Source organism: Lytechinus pictus, chromosome 1 (assembly GCF_037042905.1).
Source record: "Lytechinus pictus isolate F3 Inbred chromosome 1, Lp3.0, whole genome shotgun sequence".
NCBI lineage: Eukaryota > Metazoa > Echinodermata > Echinoidea > Temnopleuroida > Toxopneustidae > Lytechinus > Lytechinus pictus.
Genome location: NC_087245.1, coordinates 14,351,057 through 14,370,000, shown reverse-complemented (window position 1 = coordinate 14,370,000; position 18,944 = coordinate 14,351,057). Strand labels below are relative to the sequence as shown.

Sequence of the window (18,944 nt, the reverse complement as noted above, 5' to 3'; positions counted from 1 at the left end):
CACTGTCAATTTCTATGCGATCAAGGGCGATGCTCTGTGCTGAGACCGTGAACCAACTATGACGTCGTCGATGATACTTTGATAGAGAGTCATATGACAGGCATTGTATGGGAACTTGCGGACACAGGAGATACCAGAATGACTTTTGAGCAGAAGTAGAACGACAAAGGGAGCAATCCTATTATGACAGAGTGATAGAAATCGGAGGCTCTCTCAAACATCACACGTCATAGAAATTACATGCACTCTGTGTTTTTTTTCCCTTTATCATTAGAGGTTCATCGGGCCCGTCTATTGTCTCATAACACCCCATCCCACCTTCCCCACCCCCTCCCCGGGCCCTCCCCTCTCCATCATCCTCAGGATGGGGAGCGTTTCATAAAAGAACTTCGGATGTTTCGGATGTTTTATCAGACAAACTCTGTGTTATTAGCATAGGCGGATCAAGAGGGGCCGAGGGGCCCGGGCCCCCCCCCCTATTGGCGGAGCAAAAAAAAAGAAAAAGGGGGAAAAGAAAGAAAAAAAAAAAAAGGGAAAAGAGAGGAGAAAAAAAGAAGGGGAAACACAAGAAGAGGAAGACGAGTGAATAAAATAAGATGAGGGGAAGACTTGGAAAATAATTTTTTTAATCTTTCATGTCACTATAAAAAAAATTTCGATCGTGCTTCGCGCTCGCATTGCCTGTTAGGTGATTTACATATCAATATGGAGCTTGAAATATCATAATTTGAAGTCAACATAGAAAACATATTTCAGCTCGGAAATCGAACTTTCATTATTTTGTTTGATTTACAAATTGATTTTTAAAAAGTACTCTGTAAAACTTTCTGTTTTATGGTCTGAATATTAAAATTTCGGCTCGCGATTTGCGCTCGCATTGATTATTGAAAATATATCAAATCATGCATCTTATTCATAAATACAAAAGTGCTTTAAATGTCCAGTTTTAAGGCCATAATGTTAACATATTTCGCGCTCTCACATTAGGCTTATTAGATTAATAAATAAGATGTTACTTTAAGAATGAAATTGTCCCTTTTTTCAGAATGGAATATCGACAAGTTTCATCTCGCGCTTAGGAAGAGAAATAAGAAGATATAGTCATCATTTTCATATGATGACATAATGTTCTTGGAATGTCCTGGTCCTATGACAAAACTCAAAGTAATAATAATAAAACATATAAGCTCTTTTTGAAAATGTGATCCATATCCGCCTCACAATTTTCCTACAAAGTGCTTGAAATACAGAGCTTAAATTGACCCTTTTCAGATCGGAATATCAAATATCTTAAGCTCGCGCTTCGCGCTCACTTTATCGATTTTCATGATAAAAAAGGTATTTAGAATGCCCACTCAGATTCATGTAACGTCTTCAGGGCTAACTGCAAACAGCCGTTAACATATCATTTTTTTATTAGATCAAAACGTATATTAAAAATTTCTGCTCGCGCTTTGCGCTCGCAATATTAATGTAGGAAGATTTCCGATTGCTCATCCTTTTCATGATTCACAAAACATGAATATAGTGTCCCGTTTTTTAGGTCTAAATCTCGATTTTTTTCCGCTCGCATCAATAAATTGCTTAGTTATATACCTATCCTGTTCACGATTACAAAAATTGATTAAAATTTTACATTCTTTATGTAGAAATTTTTCAGCTCGCGGTTCGCGCTCGCATTATTTGATTGTTGAAATATGTAACGTCTTCATGACTAAGTGCAATATCAGTCCTTAACATGGGCGGAAATCCCAGGGGGGACAGGGGGACGTGTCCCCCCTACTCAAAATAGTAGGGGGGACACAATATCAAATGTCCCCCTACTATTTTTGGTCTTTTATGATGGTAAGAAATACATCATTCTAAATCGAAATAAAACATGTATTTTGGGACGAGATATGACCTTACTTTGGCGATGATAACTTTTTTTGCTTGTCAAATTGTCCCGCCCCTTGTCCCCATAGGCGGATCCAGGGGCCGAGGGGCCCGCCCCCCCCCCCCCCTCTTGGCGGAGCAAAAAAAGGAAAGAAAGAAGGAAAAAAGGAGGGAAAAGAGAAGAGGAAAAGAAGAGAAGGACGACGAGTGCATACAATAAGATGAGGGGAAGACTTGGAAAATAAAAATAATCTTTCGTGCCACTATATAAAATTTTCGCTCGCGCTTCGCGCTCGCATTGCCTGTTAGGTGATTTACATATCTTGTTCAATATGGAGTTCGAATACCAAGTCAATATACAAAACATATTTCACCTCGGAAATTGAACTTTCATTTTTTTGTGTAATTTACAAATTGGTTTTTAAAAAGTGCTCTGTAAAAATGTCAGTTTTATGATCTGAATGTTAACGTTTGCTGCTTGCGCTGCGCGCTCGCAAATTTTGATTTATCAGGTACCTATTATTTTCGTGTATTCCATAAAGTTTTCAAAATATCCCTTTTCGGGTCTGAATGTCAAGACCAAGACGTATCAGCTAGCGCGCTGCACGCTCGCATTTTGATTGGCGAGTTATATAAATGTTTCAATATTGATTATACAACAAACTACTTAAAATCCCCTTTTCATGAGTTTATCAAAAAATTTAGCTCGCGATTTGCGCTCGCATTAATGGTTAAAAATATTTTAACTGATGCATCCTATTCATAATCACAAAAGTGAAATGTCCAATTTTTATGCCATGATATCATCAGATTTCGCGCCCTCATAAGGCATTAATAAATATGATATTAATATAATAATTAGATTGTCCCTTTTGTTTCATCTCGCGCTTAGCAAGAGGATTAGGAAGATAGTCATCATTTTCATATGATGACATGTCGTAAGAATGTCCCGGTCCTATGTCAAAACTCAAAGTAATAATAATAATATCAGCTCTTTTTTATAAAGTGCGATCCATATCCACCTTACAATTTTTCTACAAAGGGCTTGAAATATAAAGCTGAAATTGACACTTTTATCAGATCGGAATATCAAAATTTCATGATTTTCATGATTAAACTTGTATTTAGAATGCCTAGATTCTAGGTCTAAATATGAAACACGCTCGCGCATGTTTATTCAGATACTCAACTTGTTCTCTAATTTAAATGAATTATCCAGTTTCAGATCACAATATCAACATTTTTCTGCTCGCGCTTTGTGCTCGCATTATTATTGTAGGAAGACCCCATATTACTCATCCTTTTGATGATTTACAAAACATGAACAGATTGGCCCATTTTTAGGTCTAAATCTCGAATTTTTTTCTGCTCGCGCTTCGCGCACGCATCAATCGTTAAATTATATAGCTATCCTGTTCACGATTACAAAAACTGATTAAAATTTTCAATTCTTTCTTTAGAAAGTTCAAAATTTTTCAGCTCGGGCTTCGCGCTCGCATTTTTTTATTGTTGAAATATGTATCGCCTTCATGGCTAAATGCAATCAGTCCTTAACAGGTACCTTTTCAACAGGTACCAGTTCAAAACGTATATAAAAATTTTCTGCTCGCGCTTTGCGCTCGCATTATTAATACTCATCCTTTTCAGGATTTACAAAACATGTATAGAGTGTCTCGTTCAGTAAATATTATAGGACTAAAATCTCGAAATTTTCCGCTCGCGCTTTGCGCTCGCATTAATTGTTTACTTATATACCTATTCTGCTTGAGTAACAAAAAGTGCTTAGAATTTCCATTCTTTAGGTGAAATGTCAAAAAAATTCAGCTCGCGCTTCGCGCTCGCATTATTTGATTTTTGAAATATGCAACGTCTTCATGGCTAACTGCAAGCAGTCTTTAACATTTACCTTTTCCATCAGTTCATTTCTGTTCGCGCTTCATATTGTTCGTAGTAGTTATTCATTTGCATACACATCTTTTTCAGGATAACAAACATTGCCCAGAATGTTCAAAGATTTAGGAAAAAATACACAAGATATCCAAAAAAATTAGCTCGCGCTTCGCGCTCGCATTATATAAATAAGGATATTATATATTAATGTTTATTCATAAGAATAAAGCTAAGAAGTGACTATTAGGACTACCCCTTCAAAGAAACCAAAATTCATCTTTGAGCGGCCGATCGGGGAAAATATGGCTGAAAAAAAATTCCGGGCCCCCCTATTGGCGAAGGCTGGATCCGCCCCTGATTAGACAGTTACCATGGTAACATAGCTTCTCAGCCAATCAAAATTAAGGACAATTGTCAAATCCGACTACTTGTCGGACATTAATTTTGACGAAAATGCTTCCTGGATTCCAATTTTTATTTCGCAGGCGTGGAGGCAAGTGATTCGTGGTGAAAGAAATAATATAAAACAAGAACAAACATCTATTTTGAAGTAGGGCCTACATTTGTGTTTATCACGGGAAGGTGAGGGGTGGTCTGATTCATCTAGCACTTCATGTACATTAATTTTTTCTCTTCCGGAATTATATATTCAAATTTGAAAAGTTGTTCATGCAACAAAGGTCACATGGTGGCAGCATAAGAGACACTTTGATCAATCTTTGTCATAGAAAGGATAAATCAGTGACTCTTACCCCCCACCCCATCACCGAATATGCTAATATATATATATATATATATATAACAAAATAATGCTGAAGATAATGCTTTCATTGCCAATAAAGTTTTTTATTGTTTCCTCAAATTTTCGACGGTCCTCCGTCTTCTTCAGGAGTTTAACAATGTGAACTCCTGAAGAAGACGGAGGACCGTCGAAAATTTGAGGAAACAATAAAAAACTTTATTGGCAATGAAAGCATTATCTTCAGCATTATTTTGTTACCTACAGAAGCCAATACGTGAATCTTTAAGATATATATATATATATATATATATATATACATATGTGAGTAATAGAACAAAGGCAATAACGTATAACAAAAACTCCAAGAAGTACCAGGGTAATTAATACCATGGCCCTGGGAAGCGGGGATGCTGAAGCGCCCACAAGATTTTCCCAGGGGTTGCTGCGTGTATTATTTTCCACACTGAGGCAGCACCCCCTGGAATTATGGTACGTGTGTAAAATTTGAGGAATGTATGGAAAATGACCAACATATTGTGCAGAAACGCTTTTTTTTTGCTTGTCAAATTTTCAAATTTCTTGAGACCAAAACGGCCTTCAATTTGGAGACTGAGAAAACCTCTTTTTTTTAGCTTTTCAAATTTACTTCAGCACCCCACCCAAAAAAAATGTTCCCAGGGCCATGGTTTATACGTATGAATAGTATAACCATAGAGCTATTACAGGTACTAGAACAAATGTAGAACACGTATGAGTAGTATGATGATCCGCCAATCTTATTATTCCAAAGTATTTTGACATGCAAGTATGATCATGACCAGACCACCTCTAAGCTATTGTATGGTTTCTATTATCTTCCAACCTTAAACTTTGAATGGGAAAAGGGAAAAGGAATGAAAGAAATAATATAATAGTTTTCTCCTGTATGCCCGCCTGTATGGCAACGGTATCCATTGTAGACGGATCAACATTTTCTCGAGTTTTTGTTTGTTTGTTGCTTTAAGGTACAGGAGTACAATAAAGTGAGGGTGTCGTATTACTCGTGAAACAGTCTGGATACGCCACAGAGCGTGGAAGTTTCAGTCCTGGCGGGGGCGTAGACAGCGGGGGATGGGGTCTGTGTACCGCCCGGTTCAAGGTGGGAACAACATCAAACTTACTGTATTATTTTGATATATAAGCTTACAGTTATCATTACAATCCTCATTTTTCTCCTTCTTCATGCATCTTCTTCTTCTTTTCCTTTTTTCTTCTTATTATCATATTATCATCATCATCATTATAGTTTACATTATACAAGATTCAAGTCAGAAAATTCGATTTTTGTCTCGTTCGTTTCGCTCGCTAGGAGGTTATGTGTATACACGCACTCACGCACATGCTATGCGTACATGTACGCAACCGTATACACAAGTACACACAGACGTTTAGAAACTTCGAGGGCATCCCTCCCCCCCCCAAAAAAAAAAAAGACTTCCAAAATCTAGAAAAAAAAAAGGAAGGCAAAAAACAAAATAAGAATGATCTGATTATTATATAAATAAACTATCCCAGACTGGGATTTTCATTTTGAATTTCAATTTTGCTCGCTCGTCACTTTAGGGCTGATTATGCCCCATGTGCGATGTTCTGCACCCCTATAAGTGTTTGGCTCATTACGTCACTGATTTCGCCAATACATTGAAAGGGTCTTGATAAACTTTCAACCTTGAATAGGCGTGGTTTACATTTATTCTGACGAAATAAATGCATTGTACGGGTGAGGCAAAATTTAGCGTTCAATTTTCTTTCCTTCTTCCTTCCTTCCTTTTTTCTTTCTGTCTGTCTTTCTTTCTTTCTTTCGTGTAAAACGGTACAAAATCATGCGAATAACTCAGTAAAGGGAATCAGTCTGTTTCATTAACAGCGTCAACTAAATGTACATGTGCCATTATGACAACTAGCAATTAGTTGTAGCTTTTTATGAAATGGTCCCAGATAGATATTCCACGAGTTAAGGGAAAATATTGCACGAATCGTAGACGGGTACACGTTTGGTACATGTATTTAATTTCATAAAATAAAACCACCCAATATAATCTTTACCTATACCCCCAATATTGCGATTGAGCAAATTATGCAAATCATCAGTTGACAGGGCACACGCACCCCTTCATAAAAACATTAATCAGAGTAATAAACCATGAATACTGCTCAGGCAGAACATTTTTTAATTCGTCGCTAAATCATGCGACATATCTTGTCTCCAAAATGCCCCTTTCAAAGACCTAATCTCGCTCTGTTCTATTTTCATTATATCTCCTTTATTGTCTTCACCAGTCATGTACGTTGGATACCGAATCTAAATTAAAAAGGTAATCATATGAAAAATGTATGATAGGTGATCATTAGCGAGTTGATTAATATTAAAGAAATTAATTTGATGGAGAAAAGAAATTAAGTGTTCCAGAGGTACTGTAACTTATAATTTAGTCGGGAATTTAGTGAACATCATGTTAGCTCATCTGCAACTTTTTCTCCAGATATTTATTGTTTTCTTACTAGTTTGCAATTGTCGAAATGTATGTGCCCCCTAAAAAAAAATAATCATGCAAAACTAGACACATCAAACAGACAAACAGTTTTCACATACAGCATCAAAATTTTGAACTATTGCGTTTTATTTCCCAGACATCATGATGGCACACTGACGCGTAATTTGGTTGCCATGGCATCGGTATTTGGGATAATGGGGGTGATACAGAGAATATGTTGGACTCCAATTGAAGGGGAATTCCCAGATATAATTGAACAGACATGAACCTGCGCCTCCCTGATCTTTCGCACTTTATGGCTAGTCTGCAGGCACAGACAATGAATGAAACCCTGACAAGCTGGACTTCACACAAGACTAGCATAAAGAATAATATCGACCTTCTGTGTGCAAGTCACTGTCAGGGATTTCGGGCTGAATTTTCAGACCACTTTTCTCGAGTGAACAGCAAACTTATTTGTCAGTGTCTCCACTTTAAAGGAAACAGAAATAAATAAAATTTTCTATGCCTATAATAAAATTAAAAAAAATACTGAGTTCGCGACATCGTTGCCTCTCTTAAATGTGTATCACCCCACTTGTTCTGTTTTGTGGAAACAAGCAAATTTTAAAAATGTCATAAGAACCTTATTTTACACCCGATTTCGATGTAATTTTCAAGAAATTCGCAGCACTTGGCTTGTCTGCTTTTTCTTGGAATGTCTTTATTTTCATTACCTTGTAAGAGTTGTAAAATAATAGATTTTGTATCCTAAAACACAGGAGTAATAATTACCAAATGTGTCTGATTATTATATCCACTAGGTATTTAAACACAGTAACAATCTGAACCAATGTTTGAAATTATATATATATATATATAAAACGATATTACGTTTCCGCGTGTTGGACATAGAAGATATTAATGAGGCAAAGTGGTAATGCATTGTACTTAGTTCCAACAGTTATATATATACGGGTGATTCATCCATTAAGTGCTTTTAATTTTTTCTCTCGTAGTGAGAATATTTACATAGAGGGCAGCAACACTGGAGAGGACATATACATGTACTCGAAATTATCTCAGTTTGTAGCAAACTCATTTCATTCAACTTATTTATTGGTTCCGGTGTATTTCGACTAATATAAAGTTATCCATACATATATACATATTTCATCTTAACTTCAAATAAAATACAATTCAATTCAATATAAATTTCTACAATAACAAGTGGAATGCCTCTGGCCGTCTCACCTGCATCACGCGATTCAATATAGCAGCAGTGCTGATTTTGAAAACTACTATAACTCGCACAAGATGTTCAGTGATACTTGGTTACTCTTATTTCCACGTTTTATGAACTAGACCAATACACTTATAGAGATATGATGGCAATTCAACAAATACCCCCAACGTGGCCAAAGTTCTTTGACCTTACATGACCTTTGACCTTGATCATGTGACCTGAAACTCGCACAGGATGTTCAGTGATACTTGATTACTATTATGTCTAAGTTTTATGAACTAGACCAACACACTTTCAAATTTATGGCTGTAATTCAACAAATACCCCAATTTGGCCAAAGTTCATTGACCCTAAATGACCTTTGACCTTGATCATATGACCTGAAACTTGCACAGGATGTTTAGTAATACTTGATTACTATTATGTCCAAGTTTCATGAATCAGATCCATAAACTTTCAAAGTTATGATGGTAATTCAACAGATACCCCCAATTCGGCCAAAGTTCATTGACCCTAAATGACCTTTGACCTTGGTCATGTGATGTGAAACTCATGCAGGATGTTCAGTGATACTTGATTAACCTTATGTATAACTTTCATGAACTAGGTCCATATATTTTTTTAAGTTATGATGACATTTCAAAAACTTAACCTTAGGTTAAGATTTTGATGTTGATTCCCCCAACATGGTCTAAGTTCATTGACCCTAAATGACCTTTGACCTTGGTCATGTGACATGAAACTCAGGCAGGATGTTCAGTAATACTTGATTAACCTTATGGCCAAGTTTCATGAACTAGGTCCATATACTTTCTAAGTTATGCTGTCATTTCAAAAACTTAACCTCAGGTTAAGATTTGGTGTTGACGCCGCCGCCGCCGTCGCCGTCGCCGCCGCCGTCGGAAAAGCGGCGCCTATAGTCTCACTCTGCTATGCAGGTGAGACAAAAATTTGTCTCGTGAAGAACATGTAAATACAACATTATGCACATTACACATGAAATAAATACAAGTAGAAAATGGATACAGAAATATACAATAATTACTTAAATGGTATGGGAATCTCCAATTTCGGTGAATCATAATTCTATTCATATTCGATCTGAAATAATTTAATTCAGTTAAATATTTATATTGAAATTCGGAACTTAATTCAGATCAATCTTTATTTGTATTTCAGATGGAGTTCACATTTTCAAAATTCACATCAGCCTGGGGTAATATCCAATTTGTTATTTTTGCATTACAATGAAAATCGGTTCAATTTCAAATAAAATTCAAATTGATGATTTCGAATGAGCCTGTTTCTTCTGATGAGTTGAATTGGATTTCATGAATTCTTTACAAACTTATAGAATTTAATACATAATTAATATTTCAGTTAATGAATTCAATAATAAATCGCCTATACCTGTATACGTGTATGGCATTCAATACATAATTAAGATTTGATTCAAGTCAATTAAAAACTGCCTTAAAAACGAGGTCATGATAAAAAACTTCTTGTGATAAGTTATAACAAAGTGAGCTATTTATACTCACAAGTCATTCTTTTAGTCTCTCAACATATTCAATGCATTAACTCTTTACCAAATAAGTGTCCAATGACAATAAGCTGTACGATTCCAATGGAATTCCTTTAAAAAAATAATAATGACATGTGGGTTTGGTCATGAAATACTATAAGAAAATGTTTAGAAGAGATTGAGAAATTGGAATTAATAACTGTTTTGAGATTTATAATCACCAAAAATTGATAATTCAAATTAATTAAACTCTGCTGAGAATCATATGTAATGCAGAACAAAATGCATATATGGTACTACACACAAATGTTAGGCTTGAACATTTATGCTGAAGTTGTTTTCTATTTTGTTCAAAGGAATGTGAAAGCATCTGAAGAATAATTCCCAGACAGAAGACATTTTCACTGTAACAATCTTCAGAAATAAGGTGAAAATAATTCAAAAGCTTATCATAATTCTGTTTATAATTAAAAAAGAAACTGTAAATCAACCCTAATCATTGACATTTTTTCAACCCAGGAACTCACACGTTTAGCCAAGCCAGGCAAAGTTGCCACCAAATGCAATCTCAAATCACAAGCAATTGAATTTTAACAAATCAGAAGCGTGCACACTTAATAAAACTCTTCTGCAGCAGGCCTAGAAAGATCCAGTAGAAAGTTACACTCTCACTCAGTCTCATCAACAGATGATAATTGGTCCAATTTTATATAGTCTACGGCCAGTTTGTATACTTATCGCATGTAATACTTTGGCTAACCACTATTAGGTATAACGTTATGCTTATTTTTACTCCCCTAGGATAGAGTGGTAACTAGACCAACTAGGGGCCTGTAACACAAAGCTTTGCAATCATTTAAAAGAATCATTTTATGATTGATTGCATTGACCACAATGTACAGTTAATCACACAAATCAAATGTATGATCAATCACTAACCTTTGTGTAATATGGGACCTAGATAATCAGCCCAAGTGATAATTAAATCTTCTGGCAGCAGTTAGACCAAGTGTCAGTTTGACAAAATGAAACATAATGGACCAAAAGCTAGGGTCAAGCCCGAACTTAGGGAGCCTATCTGGACATGAGACCAAATTGTTTCAATGAATTGTACATACATGTAAGTCAGTAGAAAATGGCATTTTCAGCTTCACCAATCGGTCACATCAATATGTCCCCATAATCTCACTCGCTTCAAGGTCTAGCCATACGTTTAATCCGCTGTTCATCAATTTTCTTAACAATGTCAGGCATTCCATAGAACTCTGCATAATCTCTAGCTGACTTTTGTCTGCAATCCTTTGTCTCACTTCTTGGAGAGTCTGGTTCCTGGGAATAAAACATTCATGTTTCAGAAAACAACATATATGGCTGTTAGTAAAATGGGGCCTCATACGTCACCTGATTTATGTAAATCATGTTATTGGTAACCTATATGCACAATATTTCTCATAAAAGTTGTATGCTGTATTCACAATACTTCAAAAGTACTTTAAAACTAATTAGTAGTACTTGAAGGAATCAGCAGAAAATAAACTGAAAAGAAATTAAAAATCTTAAAAATGTTTATGACATTCAATTCACATGGAAATCAATCCAATTGTCTTATCTTTAAAAGCTTGACAATATGTTATAAGGAGGAAAGAAATGTGGAATATATCCAACCATGTCATTAGGTTTCATGGGAGCAAATATTATCTGCATGGATAATTCCACTAATAATGTTCTTCAATTTTTAACCACCTGAAATAATAGACCATGTCCATGCCAGAGTGGAGGGGTGTGGAATGTCAGGGGGAGGGAAGGATGATGATCTAAATGTGACCATTTTTTTTCTCAATAGAATAACATGGGTATAATAGACTCACAAAGCGCACACAGCCCTCTGTTTTCTTAATTATTTTCTTCTTCCCCCCCCCCCCACTTTTATTGTTCACATCTTGTGGTGCTGCCTGAAGAAAAGTATTAACCTGTAAAATAAGTTTCTACTCACCACATCAATACCCCTCTCCATGAGGAGTTCTGCCACATCCTTGTGGTTGCAACGTATTGCTCTCATCAGCAAGGACTCCATTCCCCACTACATACAGACAAAACATGTAAATAATAAATTATTGCTCACGAGTGACATAGGGCCAGATAAATCAAGAGTGGGACAGAACATGTATATAGAGAACATAACATACATGTGTGTCAAACCAAGAGAGTACATTTAGGGGAAATATGAAGAAACACTCTCATTCACAGAATTCATGCATTCAGCTTACAGGGTTTCATTTTTTTAGCTTTAGATTGGGTTTTTAAACATTTGGGGGCTTTCAATTACTGGGTTTGCAACAAACTTATCAGGTGTTTCATTCAAATCATGATCCTGATCATGATCTTACTTTGTACACTATATGTATACACATATTTCAAATACTTACCGGTTTTTCATTAATATCTGTACCCGGCATATTAAGACAAGTCTCAACCTCCGCTTTGTTTCCCTGCTCCACAGCAGTTATCAAAAGCTGGAAGAAACATATCGAGGCACGTATGAGCCGATCTACAGTATAGTAACAATATCATTATGACTATTTTGTTGATCATCATCATTATTACTATTATTAATATTATCATTAAAATTATGATTATTATCATTATTGTTATCATTATTATTATCATCATCATTATCATCATTATTATCAATTATTATTATCATCATCATTATTATTACTATTATTATTGTTATTGTTGTTGTTAGTATTTTATTATCAATTTTCATTATCATCACTGATAAAACAAAATAAATGCAGCATCCATTGTCATAGTACAAGCAAATCTACAGAATCTAATACAACTGGATAGAAATGAATAAGTAAAAAATACTCTATAAATGTTTAGAGTGCTGATGTCATAAAGTGTATTAGAAGTAAAAAAATAAAAATAAAAAAAACCAAGATAAATGAATTGTAAAGTGCAAGTTCATTGACTCACCTCTTGTTGCTGTGGCCTGTACATCCTTGAATCAACAAGACCTGGAAATAGATTATTCAACTAGATGTATGAAGGAGGCCCCATGTCTGCGCAAACTTAAGATTAAACATGAATTTCTTTTTATACCATAAAAATTTTCAGTTGATAATGTTCCTTATATTCTTATAAGTGTGCCAGAATTCTCACAAAAATTTGAAAGAAATATTTTCTTTTCAAAAACCTTGGCGAGTCATTTTCAGATTTAACCAAAAAAATGTTGCCCCATGTCTGAGCATTCATTCACTTTACAAGCCAATTCTGGAATTTTTATAAGAAAAGGCCCCATTTTGAGGCCACCACATGAAATGCCTGAAATTCAATACTTTTCCATAATTTGAGTCAGATTTTTTAATGATTATCTGTCTATGTATTGTAGGTGTGAAGATTGTGTATGTTGCGTGTCTTCTTTTACTATAAACTTAAAAATTTTGAAGTCTTCTTTTTTGTCTTTGGATTACAAAAATAAATGAATTCAATAGTTGTAATCTCTTTCAATTTTGTTCTCTATGATATTGCCTAACACTTTGTACTAAAAACTGATGAAACTTTGCTTGTTATGTTTTCCAAATGGCTGTTAAAAATCGATTGTCCGGACACAGAAAAACTGGTTATAGGCCTACTGCAGACTTGGGGTAACTTGATATAGACAAACATAAATTTCTATCAATGCAAACAATCAACAATAATAATATATTCAAATAATTAAACTCTGTAATAATCAAAGTTTAGTGATATGTCTATGTTTTTATATATCATTAAATAATAGATAAACATAGACATATCATTATCACTAAACTTCGATTCAACAGCCAATGAATACGATCTGATGGTAGAAATAATGATTAAGTTTACATGTTCACTGGATCCAGGATGAGTCTCCAGCCAGCTTTCACTTGAGTTGTTTTTATTTCCTTTAGTTTAATTATATTTTTAGTCGCTTTAAAAAAATTATCATTCTCTCTTTTAACCTCAGTCATAGTAATATTCAATTTCACCGATCCATGAATTTTAACAATTAACTAACAGATTAAAGTTTGACGTGACATCTTTTTTTTTTTTTACGAAAACAGTTCCAGATGCATCACCCCGAAATCGACCTAGTCTTGAGGACGCAATGATGATGACTTTTTAAATACTGTCATATACTTCTTCATCATTCATTGCGTCCTCAAGACTAAAATCGACCACCACTGACGGCGCCCTTATACAAAACCCATCACAGAAATAAGCGCGTGGGACTGGTAAATCGAATGTAAACATTGCAGTTTTGCATTGTCAATCCGGTTACAGCTATAGTATGAGTAGATTAGCAACATTGGAATATGTACTGTGTGATTAAATGTAACAATGTTTTTCCAACGAACGGAGAACCATGAGTTTCATACAAATACTCAATAAATACCATAAATATGTTAGATAATTACCGCCTTACAAAATGAAAATGAAATGAAAAATCGTCTGAGCTGATGCTTGGCAACGGAACGCCACATGCAACGGCCACAGTAGACTACTATACTATGGAAAGCCACTTTTGAAATAATTGAGATGAAAATATGAAATTAGAAGGTCTAATGGTGCAAATTGGTATATTTCTCTATAAATAGAACTTATGTATTACCGTATTTGTATATCAATACATCTTTATGACTTCGTCGACGATCGGGACCTCACCCCCTCACTCCCATATACCAGGGGCCGGGCCCCGTCTTACTAGACTTACGTCATAGAGGTTAATCTATTAAAGTAGGGAGCCCCCTCCTTCGGCTTTGCACCCCTCCGGATACATCGACGAGCCGGTCACGTGAGCTACTTTTGCCGCCTTTTGACCGTGTGAGACTTTGATGACAACCTGAGACTGATTAGCTCCAGATTGCCTCATCATTTTCACCTTAGAAGGTAAGGGCCAATATTCATTTATCATTATTCTGATAAATCCTTAATTACCTTCCGCTCGCGCGCTACTACACTATCACATCTATGCAATCAATCACAAATAAGGAAAGCCAGCAGCGTCAACATCTAAAATACATGTTTCTTCAAAATATTTTCTAGATATGATGTTTATTCATACATTTACTGTTTTTTAGTCAATTCAGAATGCTTCTCTCTGTTTTTTAAGGACATTTCCTAAAGAAAAAACTTATGACATGATGGATTTCCATAGATTTGTGGTTGATAGGATCAATCGTAATTCTTTGTAAGACGTGGCTCCGATGATGACGATGATGATGATGATTAAAAACTGTCAGGCAAGCTTTCTTGAGTTTTTTTAATATATAGAAGACTTATAAAGTCATCAATGATCGAGTAGAGAACAATAGTCCTTATACATGTTATATGTGTATATATATGTAAACAGATTTTCGACACCGCCAATTAAATTTCCTTTGTCGGGTGTCACACCCGACGGAGGGAAGAAAGCAGGAATGGAGGAACCAGTGGCGTAGCTCGGATTTTTTTCCTGGGGGGGCACTGGGGGGTCCTTGCTTTTTCAGGGGTGGGGCACATGTTTTTATGTATGTGTCACAAGGGGTCACAAGGGCGGATCCGACTTTCGCCAATAGGGGATGGGGCCCAAAATTATCTTCACCTATATTTTCCCTGATCAGTCGCTTCTTAGCTTTATTCTTATAAAACAACATAAATATGAAATAATCTCATAAGCCCAATATAAAAAAGTGCGAGCGCGAAGCGCGAGCGAATTTTTTAAAATCTTTCATGTATTCTGTCCTGAAAATTTAACATTCTGGGCAATGTTTGTGACCCTGAACAAGATGCGTATGTAACTTGATAATTACTGCGAACGCCAAGCGCTAGCAGAAATTTAAATGTTCTAGCATGATCGGAAAGGGACCTGTTAAGGACTGTTTACAGCTACCCACAAATACGGTACATATTTCAATAATGGGAGCGCGAAGCTCGAGCTAAAACTTTTTGTCATTCCAACCTAAAAAAGGACATTCTAAGCACTTTCTGTAATCATAAATTGGATAGGTATGCAATTAAACAATTAATGCGAGCGCCTGAAGAAAATTGAGATACTAGTAGACCTAAAAGCGGGACACTCTATTCATATTTTGTAAATCATGCATAGGATATGGTTAATTGGGTATCATTAATAATGCGAGCGTGAAGCGCGAGCTGACAATATTGATATTCTGATCTGCAACTGGATAATTTAAGCATATTTTAAATAAAGAACATGCAGGCTGTCTCAATAAACATGCGTGCGCGCGTTTTATTTCTAGATTTAGACCTAGAATCTGGGCATTCTGAATACATCTTTTTAATCATGAAGATCAAATAATGCAAGAGGAGCTGAAAACATTTGATATTACAATCTGAAAAAGGTTAATTTCAACACTATTTCAAGTACTGTGTAGGAAAATTGAGAAGTAGATGTGGATCACACTAAATATGAATGATGCGAGCGCGAAGCGCAAGCTGATATTTTTTGTTATTGTTTTAACAAAGGACCGGGAAATTCTAAGGAGATTTTGTCATATGAAAATGATGACTATCTTCCTATAATTCCTAAGCTTGTCGATATTCCATTCTGAAAAGACCCAACTTAGTTAATAGGAATTTCATGAAAATTATATTTTCTTATTTGTTAATCTAATATGCGTATGACAGTGTGGAAGTTGTTGGTTTTAAGGCTTGAAAACTAGAAATTTTAAGCATTTTAAAATTATGAATACGCATTACAATGCTTAATACATTTTCAACCATTAATGCGAGCGCAAATTGCGAGCTGAATTTTTTTAAATAAAATGTAATGAAAAGGCCTGGGGGTTTTGTTTGCTTATATAGAAATGATATAGAGTACTCACCAATCAAAACGCGAGCGCGCAGCGCTAAATAGGCCTACGTTTTGACAGTCACATCTGAAAATTGATATTTTGAAAACTTTATGGAATACACAAAGACAATAGGAACTTGGCAAATCAAATAATGCGACCACGCATGCAGCGTGAGCTTAAAATGTTGATATGTAGACCATATTAACATACTTTTTACAGAGTGCATTAAATTTGTAAATGGAAAAAATACTGAAAGCTCGATGTCTGAGCTGAAATATGTTTTGTACATTGACTTCAAAGCTTGATATTTTTTAAGCTCCATATCAGCCTATTGAGCAAGATATGAATCATATCGAGCGCGAAGCGTGAGAGAAAATTTTATTTAGTAACATGAAAGATTTTTTTTTACAAGTCTTCCCCAAAAATTATTTTATTCACTCGTCTTCCTCTTATTTTCCTCTTCTTTTTTCCTTTTGTCTTTCCCCTTCTTTTTCCCTTTTTTTTTGGGCTCCGCCAATTTTTTTCAGGGGGGGCACCTGGGGGGGGGGGGCACACCAAATCTCAGGGGGGCACGTGCCCCCCCCCCCATGCCCCCCGTAGCTACGCCACTGGGAGGAACCGGGGGGGGGGGCAATTTCCGAGTAGGAAAAATGTCTCTTTTTAAACGTAAATGCCCTTTTTTCAAAATGAAAAGACAGTGTCCTTTTTCAAAAGGAAATACCCTTTCTGAAGTACAAAAACTGTTGGGAATGTTTAATTTCCATGTCTACATGAAATGTCCCCAAAGTTAAGCTTGCGATTCACGCTCGCAACATCTTTCAAGGGTGCCCTTTTACAGTAATTAGTACAATCAGTGGCGTAACTACGGGGGGGGGCATGGGGGGCACGTGCCCCCCCCCCCCCCCCCCCCATCGGCTGACCGAAAAAAAAGTAAACGGGGAAAAGGAGAAAAAGAGGGAGAGGGGAAGAGAAACGTTATGGGAAAGAAGAAATTATTGTTCATTATGATGTTATATTATATTATAATTATGCTATATTACATAAGAAACATTGTTCCTGGTGCTCGCATTGTCTGTTAAACTTTAACGAGATATATAATCCTGTTGTACTAAAACCTGCCGTTTTCAATATACTTCCTCGCAATTCGAGTTAATATTGTTTTATGTACAATAGTATGCTTCTTTTTCATGACTACTTAAAGTGTTCGCCACATTTTAGGTCTTAATATAAAACATTTCTTATCCGTGCTTATGTTCGCATTAGTGGATTGGTGAGATATGTCTGCTCTCCATGAATTCCTAGAATCAGTCCTTTAAATTGTCCCTTTATCAGGTCTGAATTTCCTAAATTTCAGCTCGCGCTCGCATCATTTGGTTAATGAAATACGTATGGTTTTAGTGAATTCATACAAACAAGCTTTAGAATGCCCCTTTTAAGGTCTGAATTTCCTAAATTTTACAAATGCTTCATGTGTAATTCTAACAAAATCAGCAAGCGCTTAGCACTCGCATTAGATGACTGTGGTGAGATGTGTAATGGATTCCTTAAATTTAGTCATTAAAATCTCCCTGTTTGGGGTCAATATATACAAAAATTTCAGCTCGCGCTTTGCGCTCGCATTGTTTACAAAAAGTTTATTATAATGTCCCTTTTTAGATCTGAATATCAACAATTTTAAGCTCGCGCTTCGCTCTCACATTATTTGATCAGTGAGATACATATCTGTTTAATATATGGCGCTGCATGTCCTTAAAATGTTCCATTAGGTATACCTGGCATCTGAGCGCGCTTCGCGCGCTCACTAAGTGACTCAAAAATTTTGCTGGTGCCCCCCCCAATGCCGTGAACCACAGTACGCCACTGAGTGCAATGATTGACCAAAAGGTTAGTTTTTGCATCTTCAGATTTGAAAATTTTTCAAAACAGCTCACTCGCTCTCTTGAGGAAAAATAAAGCCTTATCAATCTGAAATCACTTCAAAAAGGCATTTCTCAACTTAATTACGCACACGACTACTTCACACCGATGATAATCTCATAGTGAAAATATCCATTTGCACCAAAATGCCAATTTTTATATATAAGTGCCCTTTTTGGCTTTGCCCCCCCCCCGAACGAAAATACACTCCGCCGATCCTGGTAGATGGCCTTTTACGATTGTAGTTTGTCATATGGGCATATTTCACCAATTAAATGTTTCTTTCTTTGAAAAAATAAATAAATGAAAGAAATTATATTTTGGCATAACAGTGAAAATATTGATGAAAGCCAATAAGCAAACTAGATCGTTAGACCTATCTCATGGAGGGGCATACATAACAAAACCAAATGCA

General features: G+C 35.8%; 2 protein-coding genes across 19 annotated transcripts in view; both read right to left on the bottom strand.

Annotated features, from left to right (window-relative positions):
• LOC129257876 (23 kDa integral membrane protein-like) overlaps positions 1–370 on the bottom strand; it is a 22,704-nt gene extending 22,334 nt beyond the window's left edge. The window contains exon 1 of one of the 2 annotated variants that reach the window (XM_054896317.2): positions 1–370. This exon is cut by the window's left edge and continues 164 nt beyond it. The gene's annotated coding sequence lies outside the window, so the exon portion shown is untranslated. The other variant, XM_064096719.1, reaches the window with a different exon arrangement.
• Positions 371–7,143: 6,773 nt separating this feature from the next.
• Positions 7,144–14,554, bottom strand: LOC129261553 (uncharacterized). Of its 17 annotated transcripts, XM_064096666.1 has the most exons (6): positions 14,242–14,295; positions 13,662–13,720; positions 12,771–12,811; positions 12,218–12,304; positions 11,785–11,871; positions 7,144–11,120 (listed from the first exon to the last, which is right to left on the bottom strand). In XM_064096666.1, exons 3-6 carry the CDS (start codon positions 12,792–12,794, stop codon positions 10,986–10,988), a joined length of 333 nt encoding a protein of 110 aa, XP_063952736.1. In that variant the 5' UTR covers positions 12,795–12,811; positions 13,662–13,720; positions 14,242–14,295; the 3' UTR covers positions 7,144–10,985. The 17 variants fall into 17 exon arrangements, with proteins under 17 accessions (XP_063952736.1, XP_063952753.1, XP_063952721.1 ...); XM_064096683.1 differs by lacking the exons at positions 13,662–13,720; positions 14,242–14,295 and adding an exon at positions 14,428–14,554 and having other exon boundaries at positions 12,218–12,339; XM_064096651.1 differs by lacking the exons at positions 13,662–13,720; positions 14,242–14,295 and adding an exon at positions 14,428–14,554.
• Positions 14,555–18,944: the final 4,390 nt, after the last annotated feature.